The sequence below is a fragment of the Alternaria ethzedia genome (assembly GCF_023757985.1).
Source record: "Alternaria ethzedia strain BMP 0044 chromosome Unknown scaffold_6, whole genome shotgun sequence".
In the NCBI taxonomy this organism is placed as follows: domain Eukaryota; kingdom Fungi; phylum Ascomycota; class Dothideomycetes; order Pleosporales; family Pleosporaceae; genus Alternaria; species Alternaria ethzedia.
In genome coordinates, this window is record NW_026056199.1 from 1,149,568 (window position 1) to 1,171,054 (window position 21,487).

Here is a 21,487-nt window from a genome sequence, read left to right on the forward strand (position 1 = left end):
GCAACACGAAGGGAGCGGAGATTGGGACTGGCCTGTGGGTGGGGAGGGACGGGGAAGATATCGGCTAGAGCATGGATAAACAAAGCGCACGGGCCTTAACGTCCCGAACAGGAAACGACGTCATGAGGAACCACGAGATGTGAGGGCACGTGGGAGACTGCAGACTACATTAAGATATAAACATGAGAAGTGGGTAAGCTAGCCTTAATGTAGGCTCTAGGATGTTCAGGTTTCTCCACGGCTCCTAGGTTGACGTGCTGCAGTGAGGCACAACTGGCGCGCAGCGCACAAGACAGAGCTTCAATGTTTCGCGATGGAATGTTTTCCACGTTAATGTCAAAATCACCCTGCACTGACTTCGCGCATGTTCTACCGGATACTAGTCCACGGCTCACCAGCCCTTCTGCGTTTCCTTCCCAAGCAGTGCGCCAGGCGGTTTCGCCAAGCCAGCCTCAACACTTCTCTCCACTTCGTTCCTCAGCCCCTCAATTCTCTTTTCTTCATCTTGGACCTGTCGCTTCGTTTGTTCCTCACTTTTCCATACAAAGTTACCAGCACCACCTCTCCCACTTCTCGCAACAGGAAGTTCCTGGCCTTCTGGATGCCACGGCGTGCTAACTTGTGGCTTCGATGATGTGGGAATAGCAGTTGCGTCAGCAGCCTGAGTAAAGGTGCCCTCTTTCTGGAGCTCAGTGGGCTGGTACCAGTTGCCGGCACCACCACGACCCATGTGTGCGTAGTCTTGCGACGCGTTGGAGGGCTGCACTTGTGGAGGGTCGCGTGAAGGTTGCGCAGCGGCAGTGGTGGAAGAGCGGTTGGCTTCGACGTCCTGTATTCACATTCAGCATACTTGGGAACCTGGAGTATAGAGAATGCACCGTAATCGTTGACTCACCTCGGCAACCTTCTTACTTTGCTCCTGCGCCGCGTAGTAATTGCCTGCACCGCCGCGTCCGTACGCCATCGTGATCAGATGCTCACAGTATTGGCTTATAGCCTCGATTTGGAGTTTGCTGTATTGCGCGTAGGTGCACAGGAGCTATCAATGTTAAACCAGAGAGATGATAAACCCGGAAGATGGATGGAGAGGTTGGGCGTTGCTACATGCACATGTGGTACGCGGCTCCGAGTGGGTCATGCGAACCCATATCAATCCGCGCCCAATGTTCTGGATTGATAGGAACGTGGGGAACGGCTTGTCTAAACGACGATCTACTAGATTCAGTGTGGGGTCGGAATTGGTCATAAGCTTGGCAAATTGATAACGCGGGCTGCCAAGCAGATGCCACCGTCTTGAAAGACGACTTGGGTATGATGATCTTCTACACATGCTTCAAGGTCTGCATATTAGTTGCGTGACGACTGCTCAAATGTCAGTCAATCACATACATGTCATGTAATCCTCGAGTTGAAACTTTGAATAATCGTGATATTCGCACACTGCTACTAACAAGTGGAAAGCTGAACATGCTACCGGAGGGCCTATTCCCTAAAGGCAGCCGTGAAAGAACATAACAAGGCATCGCTATACCGATCGAAACAGTTATTGGCCATCGTCCCTGATGATGCCACCAAGCCTGGTTAACTCCTTGACGCCATCATTCCCTTCTGAACTCCATAAAGCATCTTGAACCCGCCCAAGAAGAGAAACACTACTCTCGACCCTCTTGTACAGCGCGCAGTACGGGGTAGAGGTTGTGTGCATCGTCGTCGCTCATGCGGCGCTCGAGATCGTGCTTGACGTCTTCCTCATCGTCAGAGAAGTCATGCGACTCGAGTCTGTCTTTGAGGTACGCCCTGAGCCTCTCAATGACTCGGATGTTCTCAACCCAGGATTGTTGAGACTGGTCGCCTTGTTCTGTGTTGTTTGACGACGCAATGCTTGGTGAGCGAAGAGCAGGGTCAACCTTGGGCGAGTGGATAGCCAACTGGTTAACGTCATGGTGAAGACTGTTTTGCTCAGAATCCCGGCGATCCTTGGGCGACGCACCGTCGCTTGACATATCCATGGAGTCGTGCTCTGATCGGTCCGGAGCGGCTTTCTGGAGGAGGTTACCAGAGAAGCGGCGACGGCCATCAGAATCAAACGCTGGTGCAAGTCCAGAAGATGGTGCAGCAGCTGACATGTCTGACATCGCGCTGACAGATGGTAGAGTAGGGTACATACTACCAATCGAACTCCTTGATGTGGGAGAAACACCGTTGTTAGAGTGCTGCGCACCGGGAGAGTGCTGAGATCCGTATGATAGCACGCTGGATGCTGGTGTCAAAGCAGGGGTCTCGGCGCTGGTGGATCCGATGGCAGTGGCGTGAGACGACTGGGAGTGGCTAGACGAAAGGCCAGGTGGCGAGTTGCTGGAGCGGTAGCCAACGCCGGTAGGAACGTAGTGTCCAGGGTGGGCCACACCAGCAGCCGCAGCGTGGTTGGGGTTCTCATAGACGGTGCTTTGCAGTTGCTCCAAGAACTGGTCAATGTTCAAGAGATCGCTCTTGGTCCTGAGGTTGGGAAGCGGCAGAGAGTAGGGGTGGTGCATGGGTGGGTGCTGTGCTTGAGCAACCATTGAGCCGCCGTGGCCATACTCAGACATGCCCTGGCCCTGGTAGCCGCCTCCACCGCCACCAAGGACGGGGAGCTGAACACCTTGGAGACCCATGAGCCGTTGGCCGACATCATAGTAGGTGGTTGGGTCAATGGCGCGACGCTTGGCGTCTCCGAAGAACTCGTTGAGCGCATCATACGCGGCGCGCTTCCTGATTTCGTAGTCGTTGTTGAGCTGTTGCGATTGGTTCACAGCATAGTAGACAGGACCATAGGCGGAGTTCTGGGGTGGGCCTCCGTAGAATCCGGCTGGGGCACCACCTGGGTGTTGCTGGCCGTAACCTCCGTTGGGGCCAAGGGCACCATCAGGATATTGGTATCCACTCGCTGTGGCAGCAAGCGCCTGCAAGTCAGCAACAACTGCAAGTTCTGTTAGATAATGATCGAGGTTGGGTAGTGGACATGGATCGAAGTTGAGATCGATCAAGTCATGTGAGGAGTACTTACGCTTGCCGTTTTGGCCCGGGTAGCCTTGGGCGCCGTGGGGACCGCCTCGGTTGGGCTCTGGGGAGCGGAGTAGCACGGAATCGTCGGCGTGCGTCTTTACGTGCTTCTTCAGATCTTGAGGACGCTTGAACGCCTTACCGCAGAAATCGCACTTATGCGGCTTCAACGGCACGTGCACGCGAATGTGGGAAGTGATGTGGTCGCGCTTGACCGTGGTGGTGCGGCAGTTACCCCACTGGCAGGTCAAATTCAGGTTGTTGGTGCTCTTGCGACCAACATGGCGCTCACAGACGTGGTCCTGCACGCAAGTCAGCGAGCTGCAAAGACGAGTAATGGCAGTGTTCTACGCGTCGCGGCGCGGTATGCAGCCGTCGCTAAGCACACTTGGCGAAGAACTTACATAGAGCTGCTCAGCAGAGGGAAGACGGTCGCCGCAGTTCTGCCACTGGCAGGTGAGCTGGTCGCCCGAGCCTGCAGAGACTGAGGCGGGAGTTGGAGCATTCTGCTGGATGGGGGTGCCCTGGGGCTGCTGTTGAGGAGTCGTGGCCGCTGCGGGCACTGTATTCTGAACCTCGCTCATCGTCTTGGCGAAGGTGCTGGCAGTTACCAACAATGGTGAGGGTAAAATGTGGGTGAGAGAGTCAAAACCGCGCAGAGCGATGACAGTTATCGCAAAGTTAAGCTACGGTAAGGAAGGGGCAGTCTGGGGTCGTGGAGCAAAGTCAGAGGAGAGGGCGCCCAGAGGTTCTCGGGGGCAGTTGGCAGCTTTTACCAGCGGAACGGAGCGGGCGAAGATTCGCCCAGAGAAAGAGAAACTGGCGCGGCCCATGAGCGAGGCACTGCCGGGCTAGGCCAGGGCAGGCATGGTCCGTGTAGGGTGGGCGCAGACGTCCTGTGATTCGGCCTTGCCTGCTCAGCCGCCCCACTCTCGTGCTCACTGGCGCCTTGGCCCTCATCTTGGCCGGACGCGATGGCTTCGCCGACATCCGTCACTCGCAAATGACCACATGCGACCCAGATTCACGTACGCGCTCCCTGTTTTCGCGGGGTATCTGGTTGGCGCATCCAGAGACACCACGCACACGCAGAGCCATGGGCGTTGTTGTGCGCGCCGGTGGGTGCCCTGCCGCACGCTCGACCCCTCACACAGAAGCGACACAACCGAAACAGCAATCAAAATGCGGAATTCTTGGTGCCCTTGGCTTATGAGCAGCAGCGGGAAGTATTGGCATCCAATCTACTCCAGTTTTCGCTGCGATCCCATGCTCCTGTCACGCCATCCCATCATCACTGGTGGCGACAGCTGTGGCTGGTTGGCTGGCTATACCACATACCTTGAATTACTTGGATTACAGAGCCGCCCGACTGCCCATCGGATGCCTTGCTGACTTCCCGGCTCGGGCGAATGGCCTGTCGCACTCGCATTCTATGCAGTGGGCCATCGATGCTTGCCAAATGCCCCTCATCTCAACGAGATGTTTACGGCACACCAGATCATGTACACGCCTGTAGAGTCATTCAACATGATCTCGATCTTCGGCGCAAATGTCAATATACCAGCCTGTCAACCTTGGAGTCGCGCCGGCCGTATGTAGATGAACTCTGTCGCAACCACCTCCCCTTGACATTCCCTGAGCATATAGTACACTTCCAACACGTTGAGGCCCTCGAAAAGGTCCCCTGAATGGCTCCGGGTTTCCATGTCTCAAACGGTCGCCAGCTTTGGGCGGGATGTCCACGCATCCACGTTTCCACTCTTGGCTCTTCGCCAAGTGCCCAGCAAGTAGGCCAAGAATTGAGCGATTATCACATTGAGGCTATGCACGCTTACGAGGCAGGAGGTATGGCCTTGCGGAGCAATCACACCTACCGCGTGCGTAGTTCGCTCATAGTAAGTCGCACCGGTCCCAGGAGGCTGACCAGAGCAGCCTTGCGGTATTTTACGTTCTATTAGCGGCTCATACATTTCTTCTTTCCAAACATAGCCGGATTTCGATCTCCGTACTTCAGGGGCATGACAGCCATCGCGCGAACTGCGAACGCCTGCATGGCTTGTATCATGTCTTAGCATACCAATTCTAAGTTCGGCAGATCTTGCATGAGACGTTGCTGCATCGAACTCACGAGGTGCATCTGGAACGAAACGGGAACTGCATACGTCTACGTTCTTCGACGTAGCTTTTACTTGATTGAATCCGAACCAGGAAAGCTGGGTTCTTCGTGCATGTCAGTACTCTCGGTGGTACGTCGAGACCGGGCCTTCTTCGTTTCTAATGAACCAGCGCATCTAACCACATACACATCACCGCCTCGAATGACTTAGTTCCGATCTCTCTGTAACATCTTGCATCTACCAAGCAGGAGACGCGTGTACACACATCAAGTATGATGCATGCAATCAGTTGCCTGCAACACCCTACCTGAGCAGCCAGAATGCGCGTCGCAGTTGACGAACCAGCAAGCCACTGCACCGCCACACGTGTCTCCTATCTGCACCATGACGGACGCCACGCCTCTGCGCCGTCATCCAAGATCAGCGGAGGGCCTTGGAAGATAGGAGACAGGTCTTAGCACCCATCAGGCACTGTGCCTGTCTGCCGATGCATCCGCGTTCTCGTCCCGCACGAACACCAAGAGTACGGCAGAGCGGAATTCTTGATTCTCAGTCGCCAAGCCCCAACAGGTACCTTCTCCTCCACGACTATCTTCGTTACCAGCAGTTCATCGATGATCGCGTTGAGACTAGGTTTTCAGATTGTTTTAACGCTGTCCTACAACCCGCCAAACCAATGCAGATGACATCCAAATGCAATGAGAACTCAATGAAAATACATGGCTATTTCCTAGCTTTTACCATATTGCAAGGCTCATTTTTTTTTGCGTCAGCTCAAGCTACACAAGCATGGAATTTGCCTCACTCTATATTCAATGAGTTCACCATACTGATATGCAAGGGTTGATAGAGGTATATTTGTTGAGAATCCACGTGGCATGCTGCGCATTCCTTGCAGCGCCCAGGCAAAATCCTACTTGTCAAAGAAGCCCATGGACATGTAAGGATGCGGCATGTAAAATAGAACCCGCAACATTCCGCAAGACAGAACACTGCTGTGATGATGAGTCTAGAATGCACACCTTCTCAAACTCTATGCCCGATGTCTCCCAGCTCATGCCCTCTTCGCCGCCGCCTCCTTCAACATATCAGCAATAGCATAATACGCCGGCTTCCTCTCCAGGTTCTCATCCCACAAGCAAGCATTCCCATTACCCGGGAAAGACTCCGGCACCCAACTAACCGGATCCCAAAAGTCCCAAACGGTAACTCCAACACAGCTCTCCTCATCGACACACGCACGCACGGAGTCCGCATAGATAGCCGCCTGCGCAGCCGTCTTGTTCGCGTTATCGGGCAGTCCAATCCGAACGTCCAACTCCGTCAACGCCGTCTCCAGACCCAACACAGAGAACAGCTGCTGCGAAGCCCGAACATCGTCATAAGTTGGCGCTCTGCCCACGGTGAAATGTGCCTGTAGTCCTACACCATCAATCGGCACATCAGCGCGTTGATACTCGCTGATCATGCGTGCAACAGCCAAACTCTTGTTGTTCACCCTCTCAATTCCGTAGTCGTTGTAGTACAGTTTTGTGCCTGGGCTCGTGTACTTTCTGGCAAGGCGAAACGTATGTTCAATGTACTCTGGGCCAATGACGTCGAGCCAGATGGACTTGCGCAGCGTGCCATCGTCCTCGAATGCTTCGTTTACAACATCCCAGGCGTAGCAGTCGTTCCAGTAGTAGTCTGCGACTGTTTTTATGTGTGTTTCTAAGACGGAGAGGAGACTAGTTTTGGTCCAGTTGCCGTTGTTCACCCAGTCGGGGAGTTGCTGGTGCCAGAGGAAGGTATGGCAGCGCCGCATTTGGTGCGCATCTTTGCTCGGGTCAACGATCTCGTCGCCGAGTGTCCAGTTAAAGACGTTACGTTGGGGCTCTGTGTGTATCCATTTTTGGCCGTTGGATGGGGTGACTTGGTTGAATTCGGAGCGGTTGAAGGCTATCGAGGTGTACTCGTCGTTATCGAGGACGACGTTGTCGATGGCGGTGCCGAAGTACTTTAGTCCAGCTTTCTTTGCGAGATCACCAAGTCCTGGAGCAGGTTTGGGATGGGAACCCTGTTTGGGGTGTGCATATATGGGGGCCGGTGTTGGGGAGGCGAGCACAAGCGGAAGGAGCAGCTGGAAAACGGAGGACTTCATCTTCGTGGTGATGATGAGCCTGCAGGTGGAAGGCGTAGCATATGTTATACGGAAGTGAAGTGCATATCACATCTTCTTCGGGTATTCCCCCGCACTCGAGATTGCCATATGGCTCTATACAGCTCAAGATGCGGTCCGATTCCGAGACGGTCTGTCAAGACCCGGGCTTGGTATCGTTACTGGTCGTATACCATCATACCCATTGAAGATTTATACCGGCGCTGTTGTAGCCAGACTTCGTCTGCAGAACTCGACGTAACGTCAGAATTTGATTTTGTACTGCGATATGATGGGGCTTTCACGAACATAAGAGTATCAACATTGCGAAAAGAGACCTGGCTGTCTGGATCATGATGCGATTAACCGCGGGATCTCATGGTGTTCATTACGAGCTTGGTATGCCATTGGGTTGGATTCTGACACGGCCTGTGCGCATTTGGGGAAGAACCAGTCGACGCCAATTGGTGGAGTCATATCAGTACAGGCCGTCGTAAAAAGTTGTGGTCTTCGATTAGCAGGCTCGGCGCTGCAAGGTACGCGGAATGTTGAGATCAGGCTAAATGGAAGTTCGTTGGTTACGGTTGAATTATCCGGCAGACTCCCGCATTGTCTGGAGTTGAATGTTCGTATTGTCTCGTTCTATCCTTTCCCTGGACTACCATAGTCTTACGCGGCGGTACGCTTAGGCGCTCATCGTTGTAGTTTTCCAACTCCATTGAAAACACCGGCCTCCTCTAATTCTTTCTCAGAAAGCTTCGGCATGGGGCTGACGGCATCTGCACGTTTGAGTGCACTTTCGATGCTGCCCCAGAAGGCATCAAGATTAACGCCTCTAGGTATACGACAGCCACCTTCCCCGCTCGGTAGCTTGGTAACCTTTGTTCTACCAAGCTCACCAACTTTTGACTTGTCTGTCGAATGGAGGCCTTCCGTGACTATATCCACTTGGAAGCGTTCGCCACCCTTGTCGTCAAAAATGCTAGGATTGTAGGCAGCCGCTACGGCAAGAGGATCGTGTAAAGGCGGTCCTTCGGTTATGGAGAACACTTCAGCGTACGTGCCAGCGAAGAAGGACATGATCTGGGTGAACAAGGCCCGCATAGCTGAGGGTGTGTAGTCAATCTTCGAGACTGACTGATCCCATATCTCGTCGCCATATAGTTGTGTTTGGCGGACTTTCTTCGTACCGAGGACTTGATGCGTCAGGTCGAGAGGAATAAGCGTCGTCTTGGATTTGAGGACGGGATGCGAGAAGATGAAGTGAGATGCTTCGGGGTCACACTGTTGTTGTCAGCATTCTCCAAGCATGCGAAGAATCGGTGTCTCTACATAGATCTGTGGGGGTTGTTAGCCTTGTTGAGCTACGCCATGCATGTAGATTGCAGCATACGTTGAACTCAGCATAAGGTGTCCAATTGCCAAATCGGTCACCTTCTCCTTGAACTGTGCCCATGGGCGCATCCGTAAAGCCGCCACCGACTGCACCGCCCATTATACTGAGGCCTTTGAGATGAGCCGCTAGATCTGTGTACTTCTGGAATAGCAGACCAATGTTGGTCAATGTGCCCGTAGAGACCAGCCAAGCGGTATTCGGGGGTGTAGCGATGAGCGCTCGGTACATGGCTTCGAGGTGGTCGACATCGGTAGCTGCTGGCTCGACGGGCTTGGGGAGCAGCGTCACGCCATCTAGGCCGGACTCGCCTGTTCGTGTCAGCGCGTACTCATGGGGAGTGGATGAGATCGTGCATAGGTACCGTGAATGTCAGCGGCGTGTACAGCATCGCGTATGATTGGCTTCGCAGCGCCCGAGTAGACCTTCACGTCGCGCCTTCCGATTGCCTCGAGGATTGCCCTGGTGTTGTACGTCGTTTGGTCGAGCGCAGCATTACCGTGGACGGTGCTCACACCAAGCAGCTCGACTTTCGGGTCGTGTGCGCAGAGAAGGAGGGCGTAGGCATCCTGGGGTGGTGGTGAGCAGCGTGTGGGGGAGAGCTTATCCGAGACTCACATCGTGCCCGGTGTCCTTCCTTGGTCAGCGCTACAAACAAGGAAAGCGCGAACGGATACACACGCAGTCGAGCCAGATCGGGGTCTTGGAAGAAGAGTTGCTCATAGTGTTATATGTGTCTACCAGTTGTGTGTCTATATAGATGCAGCTTCAACTGCAGATACGTACCACATGCACTGCATGCACATGCAGGGTTGCAGGCGGGATGCTTGGTGGGGTTGCTGCACCGCTACTGGCTGAGGACCCAGGAACGCGCATCTCTGATTACGCCCATTCTCGTCGATGCTCGACTCTCATTCTACAAGACTGTGTTCACCGGCTTGTCCAAGAAACGAGCGACGGCAGAAGGAACGTGTTCGGCTCGTGCTTTGAGCACGTTTCGATTGGCCGGCATCACTGGCGCCGTCAGCCCTGCATCAGCAAAGTCCGAATCCAAGTCTTGCACCGTTACAAGCACACGTATACAACACAACTTCTCAACACCACCGTCCAACACTTGGCCTTGTATCTTTCGGTCGCTACGCATTCGTTCTATAATCTGCGCTGCAGGCAAACCTTTCTGATCCTCTTGATGAGGACTTGTACGCTGTGAAGCTTAGCTACTGCAAGGGTTATTCTTATCCGCGATACGCAGTATTGATAGTCCAGAAGGGGCTTTGAAATGGACCTCTTTCGGCGTCATAAAGGCCACCATGAGGTCAAGACAGATCAATACTGGGCACTTGGGTACTACTTTGAAAGCCTGAACGACGAGCAGAAACATCAACGCCGGGAGTATCTGGAATGGTACGGATTCGTCGCACAATGGTCCGTCCTGGTCATATTTGCGCTCTTTCAGATTGGCTTCGCCTTTTCGTGGGTGATGAAAACCGGGTTGAAGATTGATCAGCCCAAATCACCGTCGTTCACCAAACGGCCAAAGGACAGGCTAGGATGGCTGCGAAGCATACAGACCGGATGTAGCAGGATGAGCTGGTGGATGCGAAAGGATGTCATCAGGGGCTGGAACTGGGGCACAAGAGGAGAATGGATCGGAGCCAGCGTCTGGACAGTGTGGTTGCTGTACCTTTGCATTGCTCACACCGGGAACGGTATGGATTCAAGATCTCCGACGTTCGCGTCTACTACTGACGATATGTAGACTATCTCCATCTCACCAAGCGTTTCGGACAAGTTGGCGCGTCACAGCTACCAATTCACTACTTACTCGCAGTGCGAGCACCATGGAGTCCTGTGCAATGGCTGACACGGCTTTCCCATGAGCAAATCAAGGCCTCGCATCAGATCCTGGGACGCATCACATTCCTGCTTTTCCTAATGCATACGGCCCTGTATTTGAACTTCTTTGTTCTATCAGGGTTTCTAGCAAAACGCATCAAGGACTGGGACGTCATTTGGGGCCTTGTGAGCATCATCCTCTTTACCACCATCTCCACGACAGCCCTCGGATTCATACGCCGGAAGAACTACCGAGTGTTCTACATCTCTCATATCGCTATTGCAAATTTCATCGTCGTGCCCCTGTATCTGCACGTATCTCATATCCGCATCTACGTTTATGAGATTCTTGCGGTAGAGGCATTACATGTCATTTCCCGAGCTGTATGTCTAAAGATGTACCAAGGTACTCTCAGACTTCTGCCGGGCACCAATCTCGTCCAGGTCCGCATCCCGCTGCCGGCAGAAAGCGCTGCGCTTCATTGGAAGCCTGGCCAGCATGTGTACCTCAGCAGACCGCATATCAGAGGGAAAGCTCCTACGTGGTACGACCAATGGCTTATGACGAATAAGACGAACCCCTTCACGGTTGCTTCCCTCCCGTCAAAAGACAAGGAACTACTTCTCATTGCAAGAACGCTCAACGGCAACACCAAGTATCTGGGAGAACTGGCACGCTCTTTGTCCCAAGGGGGAAGCAATGTGCCCATGCTTCCTACAGCTGGTGGTGACATTCCCATCCTGCCTTTCTCCCTCGAAGGACCATACGGAGCCTCCAACCGACTACCTGATCTATCAGACTTCGACAAAATACTTTTGGTAGCTGGCGGGGTTGGTGCAACGTTCATCATGCCCATCTATCGCAGCATCATCGACTTGCACGACCCCACACCTGCAGGTACCCAGATCCGGTGCATTTGGGCGGTTCAGAAGCTGGCTGAAACACAGTGGGCGTTCCCTGCAAGTTCCGTACCGAATGACGAACACGAAGATGACGCAGCGGCCGATGCGAACGAGCATGGTTTATTACAAGGCCCGCAACAGGTCGAGGTTTACGTTACACGACCTTCAGGACCCAACCTGCAAGTTGACGCGAGCGCGGCTGGCGTCTTCGCCATTGATGACGAGGAGGATGGAGAGGGCATTGAGATGCAAGAGAACGAGCAGCTGCTGAGCATGGAAGAGCAGATGGAGAAGCCGCGAAAGGGGATGCTTGTCAGAAGCGGAAGGCCGGATCTGAGTAACGTTGTCGATGAGGTGTTTAGCAAGGGTATGAAAACGGCGGTAATCTGCTGCGGGCCGAAGAGGCTGACGGACGATCTCAAGAGAAGCGTTGAGATTTGGGTTAAGAAGGGACACGACGTGTTTTGGTACGACGAGACGTTCGGCTGGTGATGGACAAGTTCATAGCAGGCGCATTTATGAGATCTGAGCTGCTCATCAGCCTTGCTCCTGCCGTCAACCCGGCAGTTGGGTATTGACAGTGGGTCGCATCGGTCAAGCCTCTTCCCGCAACCCGGGATCTCCAATTCCCACCATTACCTTCTCGTTTGAAGGTTTGGACATTCGATGAATACCTCGGGCTAGCCGTTAGATCAAATCCTAAACCGCTGACCGCCTCTGGACCACGCCCGATCTCCATGACGGCGGACTGTGGGCCGTTGCCGGAGGCTATCTTGTCAGGAACGGGAAAGGCGCAGGGAGACGGAAGCTTGTCAAGACAGTTGTGCACTGTTCAGGCTGTGTGCATAACAGGGAAACAATCAAACTGGGTTCATGGGTGCCTGCGAGTGTTTATCCGGCGCGTGGTGTGAAGGTGTTTGGGAGTCGGCGATGGAGACGTCGTCAAACAGCAAAAAGACTCTGCATGTCTAGAATCGCGAACTACATGCAGGTACTCAGTGCTTTTTGCATGCGCATGTAGCAAGGCCGTCCGCGTTTAAGGAGTTGGACCCATGATGTAGCCATTCCTCTTTGGCCGCGGCGCAGATTAGACGAGGCCCGAGCGGGCTGCAGCCAAGGGCGAATCACCATCTTCCCCAGCAAGGCGAGCAACGCTCCCAAATCCTCTTCTCAAGGGCTCCTGCATCCCGTCGCGACTCTCTCACGAATCATTGTCACTGCCGTGGCTGGACTCATCGTGCGCGGCGGCGTTTCCGATCGCTAATATTTGCTTGTCTCTCGTTGTAATTCTCCTTCACTTCCCTTCTGATCGCACGCGCCAGCACCACACCCTCACCAGACAGGGAAGTTGCTTGCACGCGCATGCAAACCACCCCTCACAACTTCCGACCAGCGTCCCCACACCGACGTCTTGCCTCCTTCTCGCCCATGGCATTGTTTTTATAGCTACAGCGTTATAATAGGGACCTTGCTACCGTGAGGCTACTTGTACACCGCAGTCTGCCAGCGGCCGCGGTCTCTGCCCGGCATCGCCCCTTCTCCGCCCTCGACACTTCTGGTTGCGTCGTCACCCGACGTCGACTGTCTCGTACGCCTACGCCGCTGTTCTCGACCGCCTCATAGTCTCCGGCACGTCATCGGTTGGTCCCCAGCCACCTCGCCGCCCCGTCCATGGCTACTTTCGCGTCATCCCGCCATACGCCAGCTTCACTCCAGCAACTCACGCCCCCCAGTAGTTCCCACGGCGCAGGAGGTTCGTGGGACTTTGCCGTGCCTGTGAACGATTCGGTACGTACCAAGTTTAGTCTCTGTAAAGCTGCGTCATCTGGGTCCGGCACGACTCCGCTGGGACACTAGGTGCACTACTGCGGCCCTCCCCATGGCGCATCTGACCGCCAAGTTCGCCCACTCACAGTGCAATTTCAAGGCCTGCCTACAGTGATGTCAATGTGCGAGTAGTAGCGTACTGACCACTGTGCAGAGACAGTCATACGACCAGGAGCCCTACATGTCTGAATACGGTGCCTCTGCCCACGGTTCCCGACAGCCCCTCACTTCGCAAGCCAACGGATTTGTCAAGCCCGTACGCTCGCCCACGTGGGACTCACAGGACCAGAACCGCCCACAGTTGGTCCCTGACCGCATGAACGAACTGCACAAGAAGAAAAGTGGAGACATGATTGCCAGCAACATCGACCAGGACAGTGTGTTGGAGTACTACAAGAGCCACACCACCAACAACAAAAAGGGCCCCGTTTCCGTCAAGGGAAAGCCCAAGAAGAAGTCGACCAAGCCCGGTGCAACAGAGCCCGAGTATGACGCAAACCACTGGATACACCGAGACAAGCTTAAGGAGATTGAGACTCGGGAACTAGAGGAGGCAGGCTTCAGGGTTGGACGGTCGAGCAGGTCGAACAGCCGCTCGCAAAGCGCCACGCGACGTGCGCGAGACCGCACAAATTCTGCATCCACGGACCACACGCAGAACGGCGAAGAGCGAACCGAGCCCCGCAAACGCATATCCACGATACCAGCTGAAGATGAGGATGCAACGGAGGAATACCATGCCTGGAGCCCAGGGGCCGACGGCACAACCGAGTTCCAACCATCTTCTCAGCGAACAAACCACACTGTGAGGCCTAGTACGTCTCGCATTCCTCTGCCCAAGACGAGCGGTATACCTGTACCTGCTTCAATGGCAGAACGTGACGCGCCGCTGCCAAGGTCTAGAGGAAACAGTGGAAACTGGAACGGCGACGCAATTGCTACCATGGGTGCACGCGTACGGAGTGGCAGTGTAGGCAGCCAAGCATTGCTCGACGATGTCGACGATGGCCGGCAGACGACGCCCCCATACGGTAGCCACAGGCGCAATACCTCTACCGGAAGCTGGAGTCCGCCTAAATCGCCCCAGAAGTCGCCTATGAAAGCCAAGACGCCTGGCAAAACGAACGCTACTGGAGCACGCAAAGCCAGTGCCCAGAAGACACAGCCTAGGTCCCGGGTAACATCCAATAACTCGCCTCCAAACCGACCACGTACCAGTGGGGGGTCTACCACAACTAGGCCTACCACCAGCCACCGACCGGAAGGCGAGGCTCCATGGATAGCGTCCATGTACAAGCCCGACCCGCGTCTGCCTCCAGACCAGCAGATTATCCCCACCCATGCCAAGCGGATGCAGCAAGAACAATGGGAGAACCAAGGGAGGGTTGGATCCATGTACGACAAAGACTTCCGGTTGTTGAACGACGACGACATGGGGGATAAGCGCCTCTCACAGCTCGCCAACCTTGACCCCATCGCCATCGAGAAGGCCCGAGAGGCTGAGACCTGGCCACTTCCCAGCCCGACAAAGCCGGACTCACCCTCATCGCTTGAGAAGGTTGACACGAACACCGCCAAATCCCCGGTCAATGAAGGTGGTTACAGCCTGACACCAAAAATACCTCAAGGTGCCGAGCGTGCTCCTTCGCCAAAGCTGGCCCCTCCTATCGCCCCGGCCGAGCCAAAGCCTGAGGTGACTCGTGTGCCCGAGCCAAAGGAGGAGCTCAAGGAGAAGAAGGGCTGCTGCTGCATCGTCATGTAGCTTTCGTTGCTTTATATACCCATTTCATTCCTTACTTACACCAACTGCGTTCAAAGACAGGTTTCCTTCATTGTACGGCGTTACTGGAGCACAGTCTTTGGCTTGGTGGCTACATTCCTCTCTACATTCAACTCGTTACACGCCTGGGCTGATAGCGTTCAGCGATCATTCTCGTGTTACCATTTGCTATCTTTCTAAACCCTCCGTACAGTCTGTGCGTCTGGCGTTTGTATTCTTTCATCTGACTTGGGATACTTTTACATCCATGAGCATATCCGATCGGCCGACCGCCCGTATTTCCTTAGTTTATCGTATACAGAGATGGGACATCCATGTCCATGGCTAGCAATGGCCTCAGTAGGAGGATGAGAAATGTTTGGAGGAGACATGGCTACGGCAGGTCCAAGCAGCAGCGATGGAACTGTGTCGTGGTGGTAGAATGTACAGACATACAATGATATCAATTGTTCGAAACTGTGAATGTGCTCAACCTCTTTTCGTGAATCATCATCTCGGCAGGAGAGTGACGTAGCCTCGCTTCTGATGTGGATGAGGGAACGCTTTGTGGTAAGTTGAACGCCTACAAAGGCCATTTGCCTTAGCCTTCACTGTACCTAAGTGAAGTGAGTGCACCTTCTGTAATGTACCTAATTTCGAGAATCACTCCTTTGTAGACAGGAAGCAACATGACTTTCACCATCTTCTGGTGCTGCTGGAAGTGCTGGTTAGCTTGTCCGTGCGCTAGCATCTCTTCAGGCTAGCGTCTCCACAGAGTGCGAAATTCGAGCCGCCGCAGAACTTCGAACTTCCTTATCACCACAACCAACTCTCTTCGAGGAAAGTCGACAGATAGAAATCATCAATCATGGTATGTGGAAATCTGTCCCAGCTGCGATTCGAGCTGCCCGTGGCGCAATGAGAATGGCACAGCGCTCAGCAACGCAACCCCGCGCTTTACACTCCCAGAATATCACTGACGTCGCCAACAGTCGGACGGAGAAGACGATACCAAATCCCAAGTCAGCGCGGCCGCCGAGGTCGAGGTCTCTGCCGATGCATCCGGTGGCAAGGGCCAGATGAGCGTCCTTGAGGCTCTCAAGGGTGTCCTCAAGCTCTCCCTCATCCACGACGGACTTGCCCGTGGTCTGCGCGAGGCCTCCAAGGCCCTCGACCGTCGTGAGGCGCACATGTGCGTTCTCAACGAGGCCTGCGAGGAGGAGGCATACAAGAAGCTCGTCGTTGCCCTGTGCTCCGAGCACAAGATCCCCCTCATCAAGGTCCCCGATGGCAAGCAGCTCGGCGAGTGGGCCGGTCTCTGTACGTTTTATCCCGTGGTGGAGTGCTGAGGATAGAAAACCTCTGCGCGCGACACCACCTACTGTTAAGATTGAACATTCGCTAACAAATTCAACAGGCCAGATCGACCGTGAGGGTAACCCCCGCAAGGTCGTCAACTGCTCTTGCGTCGTCGTCAAGGACTGGGGTGAGGAGTCCCAGGAGCGCAGCATCCTCCTCAACTACTTCCAGACCGAGCAGTAAACGTGCCTCACCCGCGAGCACGATGCCCATCAACACACGACTTGTCTCGCATAATCCACCTTCCGCATCATCGGTTCGGTCGCACGTCGGCATGACACGGAGTTTGGGAGGGATGGAAGGGCGGATATAGGGTTCACGATGTGATGGGTTGCATGGATTTAGACAGGTCATCAGGCCATGATACCAAATGAGAAAGGATTGAATGAACGTCAAACTCGCATCAGCTTGCCGAAATGCTACGTGAACGTGCTGTCGTCGATGCGAGATGGTTTGAAGCGGGATGATCATGCAGAGAATGAGGTTTCACATTTTGATCGATGTGAGACTACATCGATACCATGTTTCAACAACTTCTTCGTGTGCAGCTACATCTAAAAGCCTGAGAATGCCCTCCTCACCACTTTCTCACGCCATCTTCGTCACCTTGTTTTTGACAGAATAACCCGATCCACTATAGGCACTTCACATGTCTTTCTCGATTTGGCGCAGACTCTGACCTCGTAAAACCTCCATCTCGAACGGGCTCTCCTAAAATCACGCTTTATGCCACTTGAGATGTCATCTCAATATATCAAACAGGCATCAGGAAACATCACAATTCAAAATCTGTTACATCCCAATGATAATTCTATATTCTTGCCAACACTCCCTCACTCTACATATATATTGCGATCTGTCTGACAATGCTGATCCCTTGCCACATGCTATGCAAACGCTTCAAAAAAAAGGTACAAGAGATAGATAGATCTAAACCTTCACACGCTAACCAAACTCAAATAGACGCTGCTTAGACGTCCCGAACGGTACGGCGAGGAATCTCCGTCTCTACCATTTCCAAGCCGCTCAGACTGGGGTACCGCTTGCTGAAAGTGTCGACGTCGAAGTCGTCACCACCGTCGCGGGCGATGGGCGGAAGTGGCTTCTCTTTGGTGGCGGGGGTTGATTTCACGGGTGATCCTTGGCCAGAGGCTACTGAGCCGCCGGTCTGCAGATTCTTAGGCTTGGGAGCCCGAGGAGGAGGGCCGGAGGGGTTGCGCACGTTGATTGTGGGCGGTGCGGAGGCGGAGGGTGTTGGTGGAGGCATGTTTGGCCGAATCGAAGACGGCTTCGCGTACGAGAGATCTTGAGGTTGTTGTGAAGAGACATTCATGGGCTTACGAGCAATGGTAGGTGGCTGCCTTGCTCCGCTTTGGTCTTGGGGCCGCATGGGTAGTGGCTTTCCGGTGTCGGTGTACTTGCCGTATCCCTCAGCTGTGCGGTTGGAAGCTGCTGGCTTGCTGCTTTCATCGAGCAGGTTCTTGACGCGGTTTTGGATGGACGAAGCTTTGGATGGACCGCCTTTGGGCTTTCCTTGCCCTTGCGAAGCGACGCGTTGCTTGTACTCTGCTGCCGCAGCTTCAACGCGGCGCTCTTCTTCAGCCAACTGTCTCTTCTCAAGTTCTCTTCTCACTTCAGGTGATAGATCCTGCGTTTCGTCGATCTGGCTGCGGTCGTCGTCACTCAAACCACCAGTAGCTTCGGAGCCGGCAATGGGAGTCAAACCGCCCTTGGAATCGATAAGAGGGTCGGTTGGTGTCATGGGCGGCTGATCGCGTTCGTGCTCAGGCGTCTTCGTGGACTCAAAGCGACGGAAGGCATCACCAAATCTTCCCTTGACGATGTTCGTGATGCTGCCACGTTTTCCGTGTTTGCCTTGTTGGCTACTTCGGGAGCTACTACGGCGGTGTTTGTGACCATGCTCATCCTGTTCGATGGAGCGGAGGAAATCAACGCTTGACCTGACGTTCTTCTCTTCAGGTTCAGAGTCATCGATTGCGTTTGATGTGACGCGGCGTTGTAGTGATGGAGCGTCAAAGTTACGACCAGGTGTCATTTCTCGATCACGTAGATAGTCCAGGTTCGACTCTACATGCATGCTGGCCGGGCGTGCATTTGAGTTTGCAGATCTCGACCGATCAATGGCGGAGCCTAGGTCCATATTAGAGGGACGCTGGCTTTCTAAGGAGGGTCTAGATGAAGCCGGGGATTGAGGGATGCTGAGTTGAGATTTGGATCTCGACTCGAAAGAGGGCCGTGCTGGCAAAGCAAATTCGGGCCTCAGTGAAGGACTGCTCAAGGGACTCCTTGGACGAGGTTCTGACGCCTGTTGACTCAAAGCACGGTTGTGGTGCGATGACAGAGGTACCTTCCAGATGGGCCGGTTGTTGACATCGGGGAGTTTCTGCTGGGCTGGAACGGGAGATGCTCGTGGGGATGTCTGTACGCCAGTAGAGACCATGCCAACCCGCTGTGGGATAGGCGACTGTATGCTTGCGTTGTCATTGCGCGGACTGTCTTTGGCTTCGTAGGGCTGCGGTTTTCTAAGAGAGGTGGTCCTGGACACACCCGTGGAGGACACTGCGGTCGAGGGCTTTACCCCAGGTGCTGAGTCGACCTTGGAGAGCGGCGGTGACGCAAAAGCCTCATCGGCAAGCGCATCTGTCACCCGCTTGGTAAGGGCTGGGTCGGAAGTTGTTGGCGCTTCACCAAACTCAAACTTCTGGCCTCGATCATGCAGTAAAGAAAATTCATCCAGAGATGGGAAGCGCGAGGCCAGCTCATCAGCCGCAGCTCGTCTGACCTGAACATCCTGCGAGTCTAGTGCAGCAAATGGGTCGGATGTTGTCCCTCTCATAGGCGACGGACTTGGCCTTGCTGCCGCTGGAGGTGGCTGGGCTGGACCTGTCGGCCTGCCTCTTCTCATTGGTGTAATGTCTGGTACTTGCTGTACCTGCACTGTAGGTGCCACCCTTTGCAGACCCACGACAGGAGGCGGCGAAGAGACCTGAGGCTCGGTAGGGGGAAGTTCCTGGTTCCGGCGGGCTTCTGACTGAGTTCTGCCAGAGTAGATCTGGCTGGTCTTAGCATGGGGCCGTGAAGCCAATATGTCAAACATACGTCTTTGATAGGAATGGGACGGTGTCGCATCGAACAGACTTCGGCGACCACCTGGTAGATGTTGGGTCTGTGTTGTGGGTTCTCTCGCAGCATCGAGCCTGTTCCTAATCAGCATTCGTCCATGACCTAGTCTTGCTGCGCATACCTATGAGCTTCTTTATCCTGTCTGAGAACTGGGGGTACGCTGGGTACTTGAACGTGGCGTTCAGAATAGCCATTTGCCCGACCTCTTCGAAGGGTGTAGTATAGTAGCACAGCTTGTACAAAAGTACACCCAGCGCCCAGATGTCGCTCTTCTCGTCTATTGGCTGCTTGCGGTATACGTCGATCATTTCCGGACTGCGATACTGTAGTGTAGTGTGCCGTTGCACATCGTCCTCGATCAGCCTCCCTTCGGCGGCAGTTGTGGCGGCGGGTCTCGGGGGTGCGGTGGATCCGAAATCGCAGAGTTTGTATATCTTGTTGCCTCCCACGGTGGTAATGAGGACGTTTTCGACCTTGAGATCGCGATGGAGGAGCGGCGGCTTGAGGTAGTGCATGGTAGCAACGCCCTCGACGACGTCTGAGAAGATGTGCAGAATCTCAGGCTCGGTCAATCTATGCTGGAGCCTGGTGTTCATGAAGTCGATCAAGCCGCCTCCTGAGCAAAACTCCATGAGCAGGAAGACTTCATAGCCTCCTGTCTTCAGCTGCGAAGCATGCGAGTCCATGTAGGTGACGATCTTGCTGTGGCCTTTGAGCTTCTTCATGGTCTCGACCTCGGTCCTCATGTTCGCCAGTGCATCTTTGTCCGCACAAGCTACCCTCTTCAAGACAGCAGTCTCGGGGGTCCCATTATCGGACTTGGGCACGCGGACGAGGTAGACGTGCGCGAAACCCCCCTCGGAGAGGTACTTCTCGATGGTGACACGGTGGTTGCCGACCTGGACCTTGGTGCCGGGCGCAAAGGTGCCCGGGGGAGCATTGGAGACGGCGATGGGCGCGGGAGCGCGGTATGCGGCCTGCTGGGCCATGGGATGGGCGGCCGAGGGCGCATAGCGAGCGGTGGACATGTTGGGCGGTGAGGGAGCCTGCTGCGGTGCAGGACAACGACGAGGCTATATTTTGCGCATCGAAAAGACGACAGACAGGGCGGGGGTGGCTCTCGGACGCGAGACGGGGGGACGGGTGGTGAGGTGGAGTGAAGGTGGCATGCCTGGCGATGCTTGTGATCGTACCGTAGGAAACGGACCCTTGCATCCACGAGCGCATGGACGAAGCCACACCAACGTCACAATGTATCTTTAGACCGCGACGCCTCGGGCATGCACGCCGGGCGCGGACATGTCTATTTACTCTCTCTGCTCCTCAGACGACTATTTCAGTATCACGGACTCGAGGAAGCTGCAGTCCGGGCATGTAGCGCCAAGCTGGGGCACTTTATTCGGTAGAGTATGTATGTACGTGGTTTCTCTCCCGACGTGTTCATTGGGCACAGCATGATGTTCGCAGCCAGGTCAACCTACCACCAAGACGTTTCGTGCAACACTACGACTTCTGAACGCATGCGAGCTGGTTGGTAGCTTTGGTCAATACATTCGTCCACGGACTGGCTTAGTGTAACACGCTCCAGAAGGTAGTAGATGTTGACTACGCTGCGTAGTTTGATATGAGTGTATACAGCACGAGGTACAGCAAAGGTAGACTATCAGATATCCCAGCCCCATGATTCATTCTTCGACGACCTCACAGATCGAATAGTTAATAGAGAGGGCGATGTAAAAAGCCCAAGACAACGGCCCTGTTGATCACTAGATCTCCAGATGGGTGTACCATGGATGCAACAACTCGAAGAAGTACCGAAAGATCTAGATGCACATGCAGACGTAGACGCAGACGGCAGGTTCCTGACTGACGCGGCCCATGTCATGGCGAAGTTGCTTTTGCTGTAAACCCCGGATGAGGGGTCTTTGTAGTCATTCACGCAAGTAGGCAGGTAGATACAAGATGGTCAG

At 54.4% G+C, this 21,487-nt stretch overlaps 7 protein-coding genes across 7 annotated transcripts; 3 read left to right on the plus strand and 4 right to left on the minus strand.

Moving 5' to 3' along the window:
- Positions 1-391: 391 nt before the first annotated feature.
- On the minus strand, positions 392-964 carry J4E87_003673 (uncharacterized protein; the record flags this gene model as incomplete). Its single annotated transcript, XM_049375298.1, has 2 exons — positions 392-829; positions 896-964. The coding sequence occupies 2 exons, from the start codon at positions 962-964 to the stop codon at positions 392-394; spliced, it is 507 nt and encodes a 168-aa protein (XP_049235220.1).
- A 688-nt stretch (positions 965-1,652) lies between these two features.
- J4E87_003674 (uncharacterized protein) lies at positions 1,653-3,626 on the minus strand (the record flags this gene model as incomplete). The annotated part of the gene is made up of 3 exons (XM_049375299.1): positions 1,653-2,959; positions 3,047-3,344; positions 3,447-3,626. 3 exons carry the CDS (start codon positions 3,624-3,626, stop codon positions 1,653-1,655), a joined length of 1,785 nt encoding a protein of 594 aa, XP_049235221.1.
- A 2,587-nt stretch (positions 3,627-6,213) lies between these two features.
- On the minus strand, positions 6,214-7,299 carry J4E87_003675 (uncharacterized protein; the record flags this gene model as incomplete). The annotated part of the gene is made up of 1 exon (XM_049375300.1): positions 6,214-7,299. The coding sequence occupies one exon, from the start codon at positions 7,297-7,299 to the stop codon at positions 6,214-6,216; it is 1,086 nt and encodes a 361-aa protein (XP_049235222.1).
- A 2,669-nt stretch (positions 7,300-9,968) lies between these two features.
- On the plus strand, positions 9,969-11,920 carry J4E87_003676 (uncharacterized protein; the record flags this gene model as incomplete). The annotated part of the gene is made up of 2 exons (XM_049375301.1): positions 9,969-10,398; positions 10,449-11,920. The coding sequence occupies 2 exons, from the start codon at positions 9,969-9,971 to the stop codon at positions 11,918-11,920; spliced, it is 1,902 nt and encodes a 633-aa protein (XP_049235223.1).
- Positions 11,921-13,099: 1,179 nt separating this feature from the next.
- Positions 13,100-15,017, plus strand: J4E87_003677 (uncharacterized protein; the record flags this gene model as incomplete). Its single annotated transcript, XM_049375302.1, has 2 exons — positions 13,100-13,216; positions 13,410-15,017. 2 exons carry the CDS (start codon positions 13,100-13,102, stop codon positions 15,015-15,017), a joined length of 1,725 nt encoding a protein of 574 aa, XP_049235224.1.
- Positions 15,018-15,882: 865 nt separating this feature from the next.
- Positions 15,883-16,556, plus strand: RPS12 (40S ribosomal protein S12; the record flags this gene model as incomplete). Its single annotated transcript, XM_049375303.1, has 3 exons — positions 15,883-15,885; positions 16,007-16,334; positions 16,432-16,556. The coding sequence occupies 3 exons, from the start codon at positions 15,883-15,885 to the stop codon at positions 16,554-16,556; spliced, it is 456 nt and encodes a 151-aa protein (XP_049235225.1).
- A 787-nt stretch (positions 16,557-17,343) lies between these two features.
- On the minus strand, positions 17,344-20,545 carry J4E87_003679 (uncharacterized protein; the record flags this gene model as incomplete). The annotated part of the gene is made up of 3 exons (XM_049375304.1): positions 17,344-19,446; positions 19,494-19,591; positions 19,639-20,545. The coding sequence occupies 3 exons, from the start codon at positions 20,543-20,545 to the stop codon at positions 17,344-17,346; spliced, it is 3,108 nt and encodes a 1,035-aa protein (XP_049235226.1).
- Between the last annotated feature and the right edge of the window lie 942 nt (positions 20,546-21,487).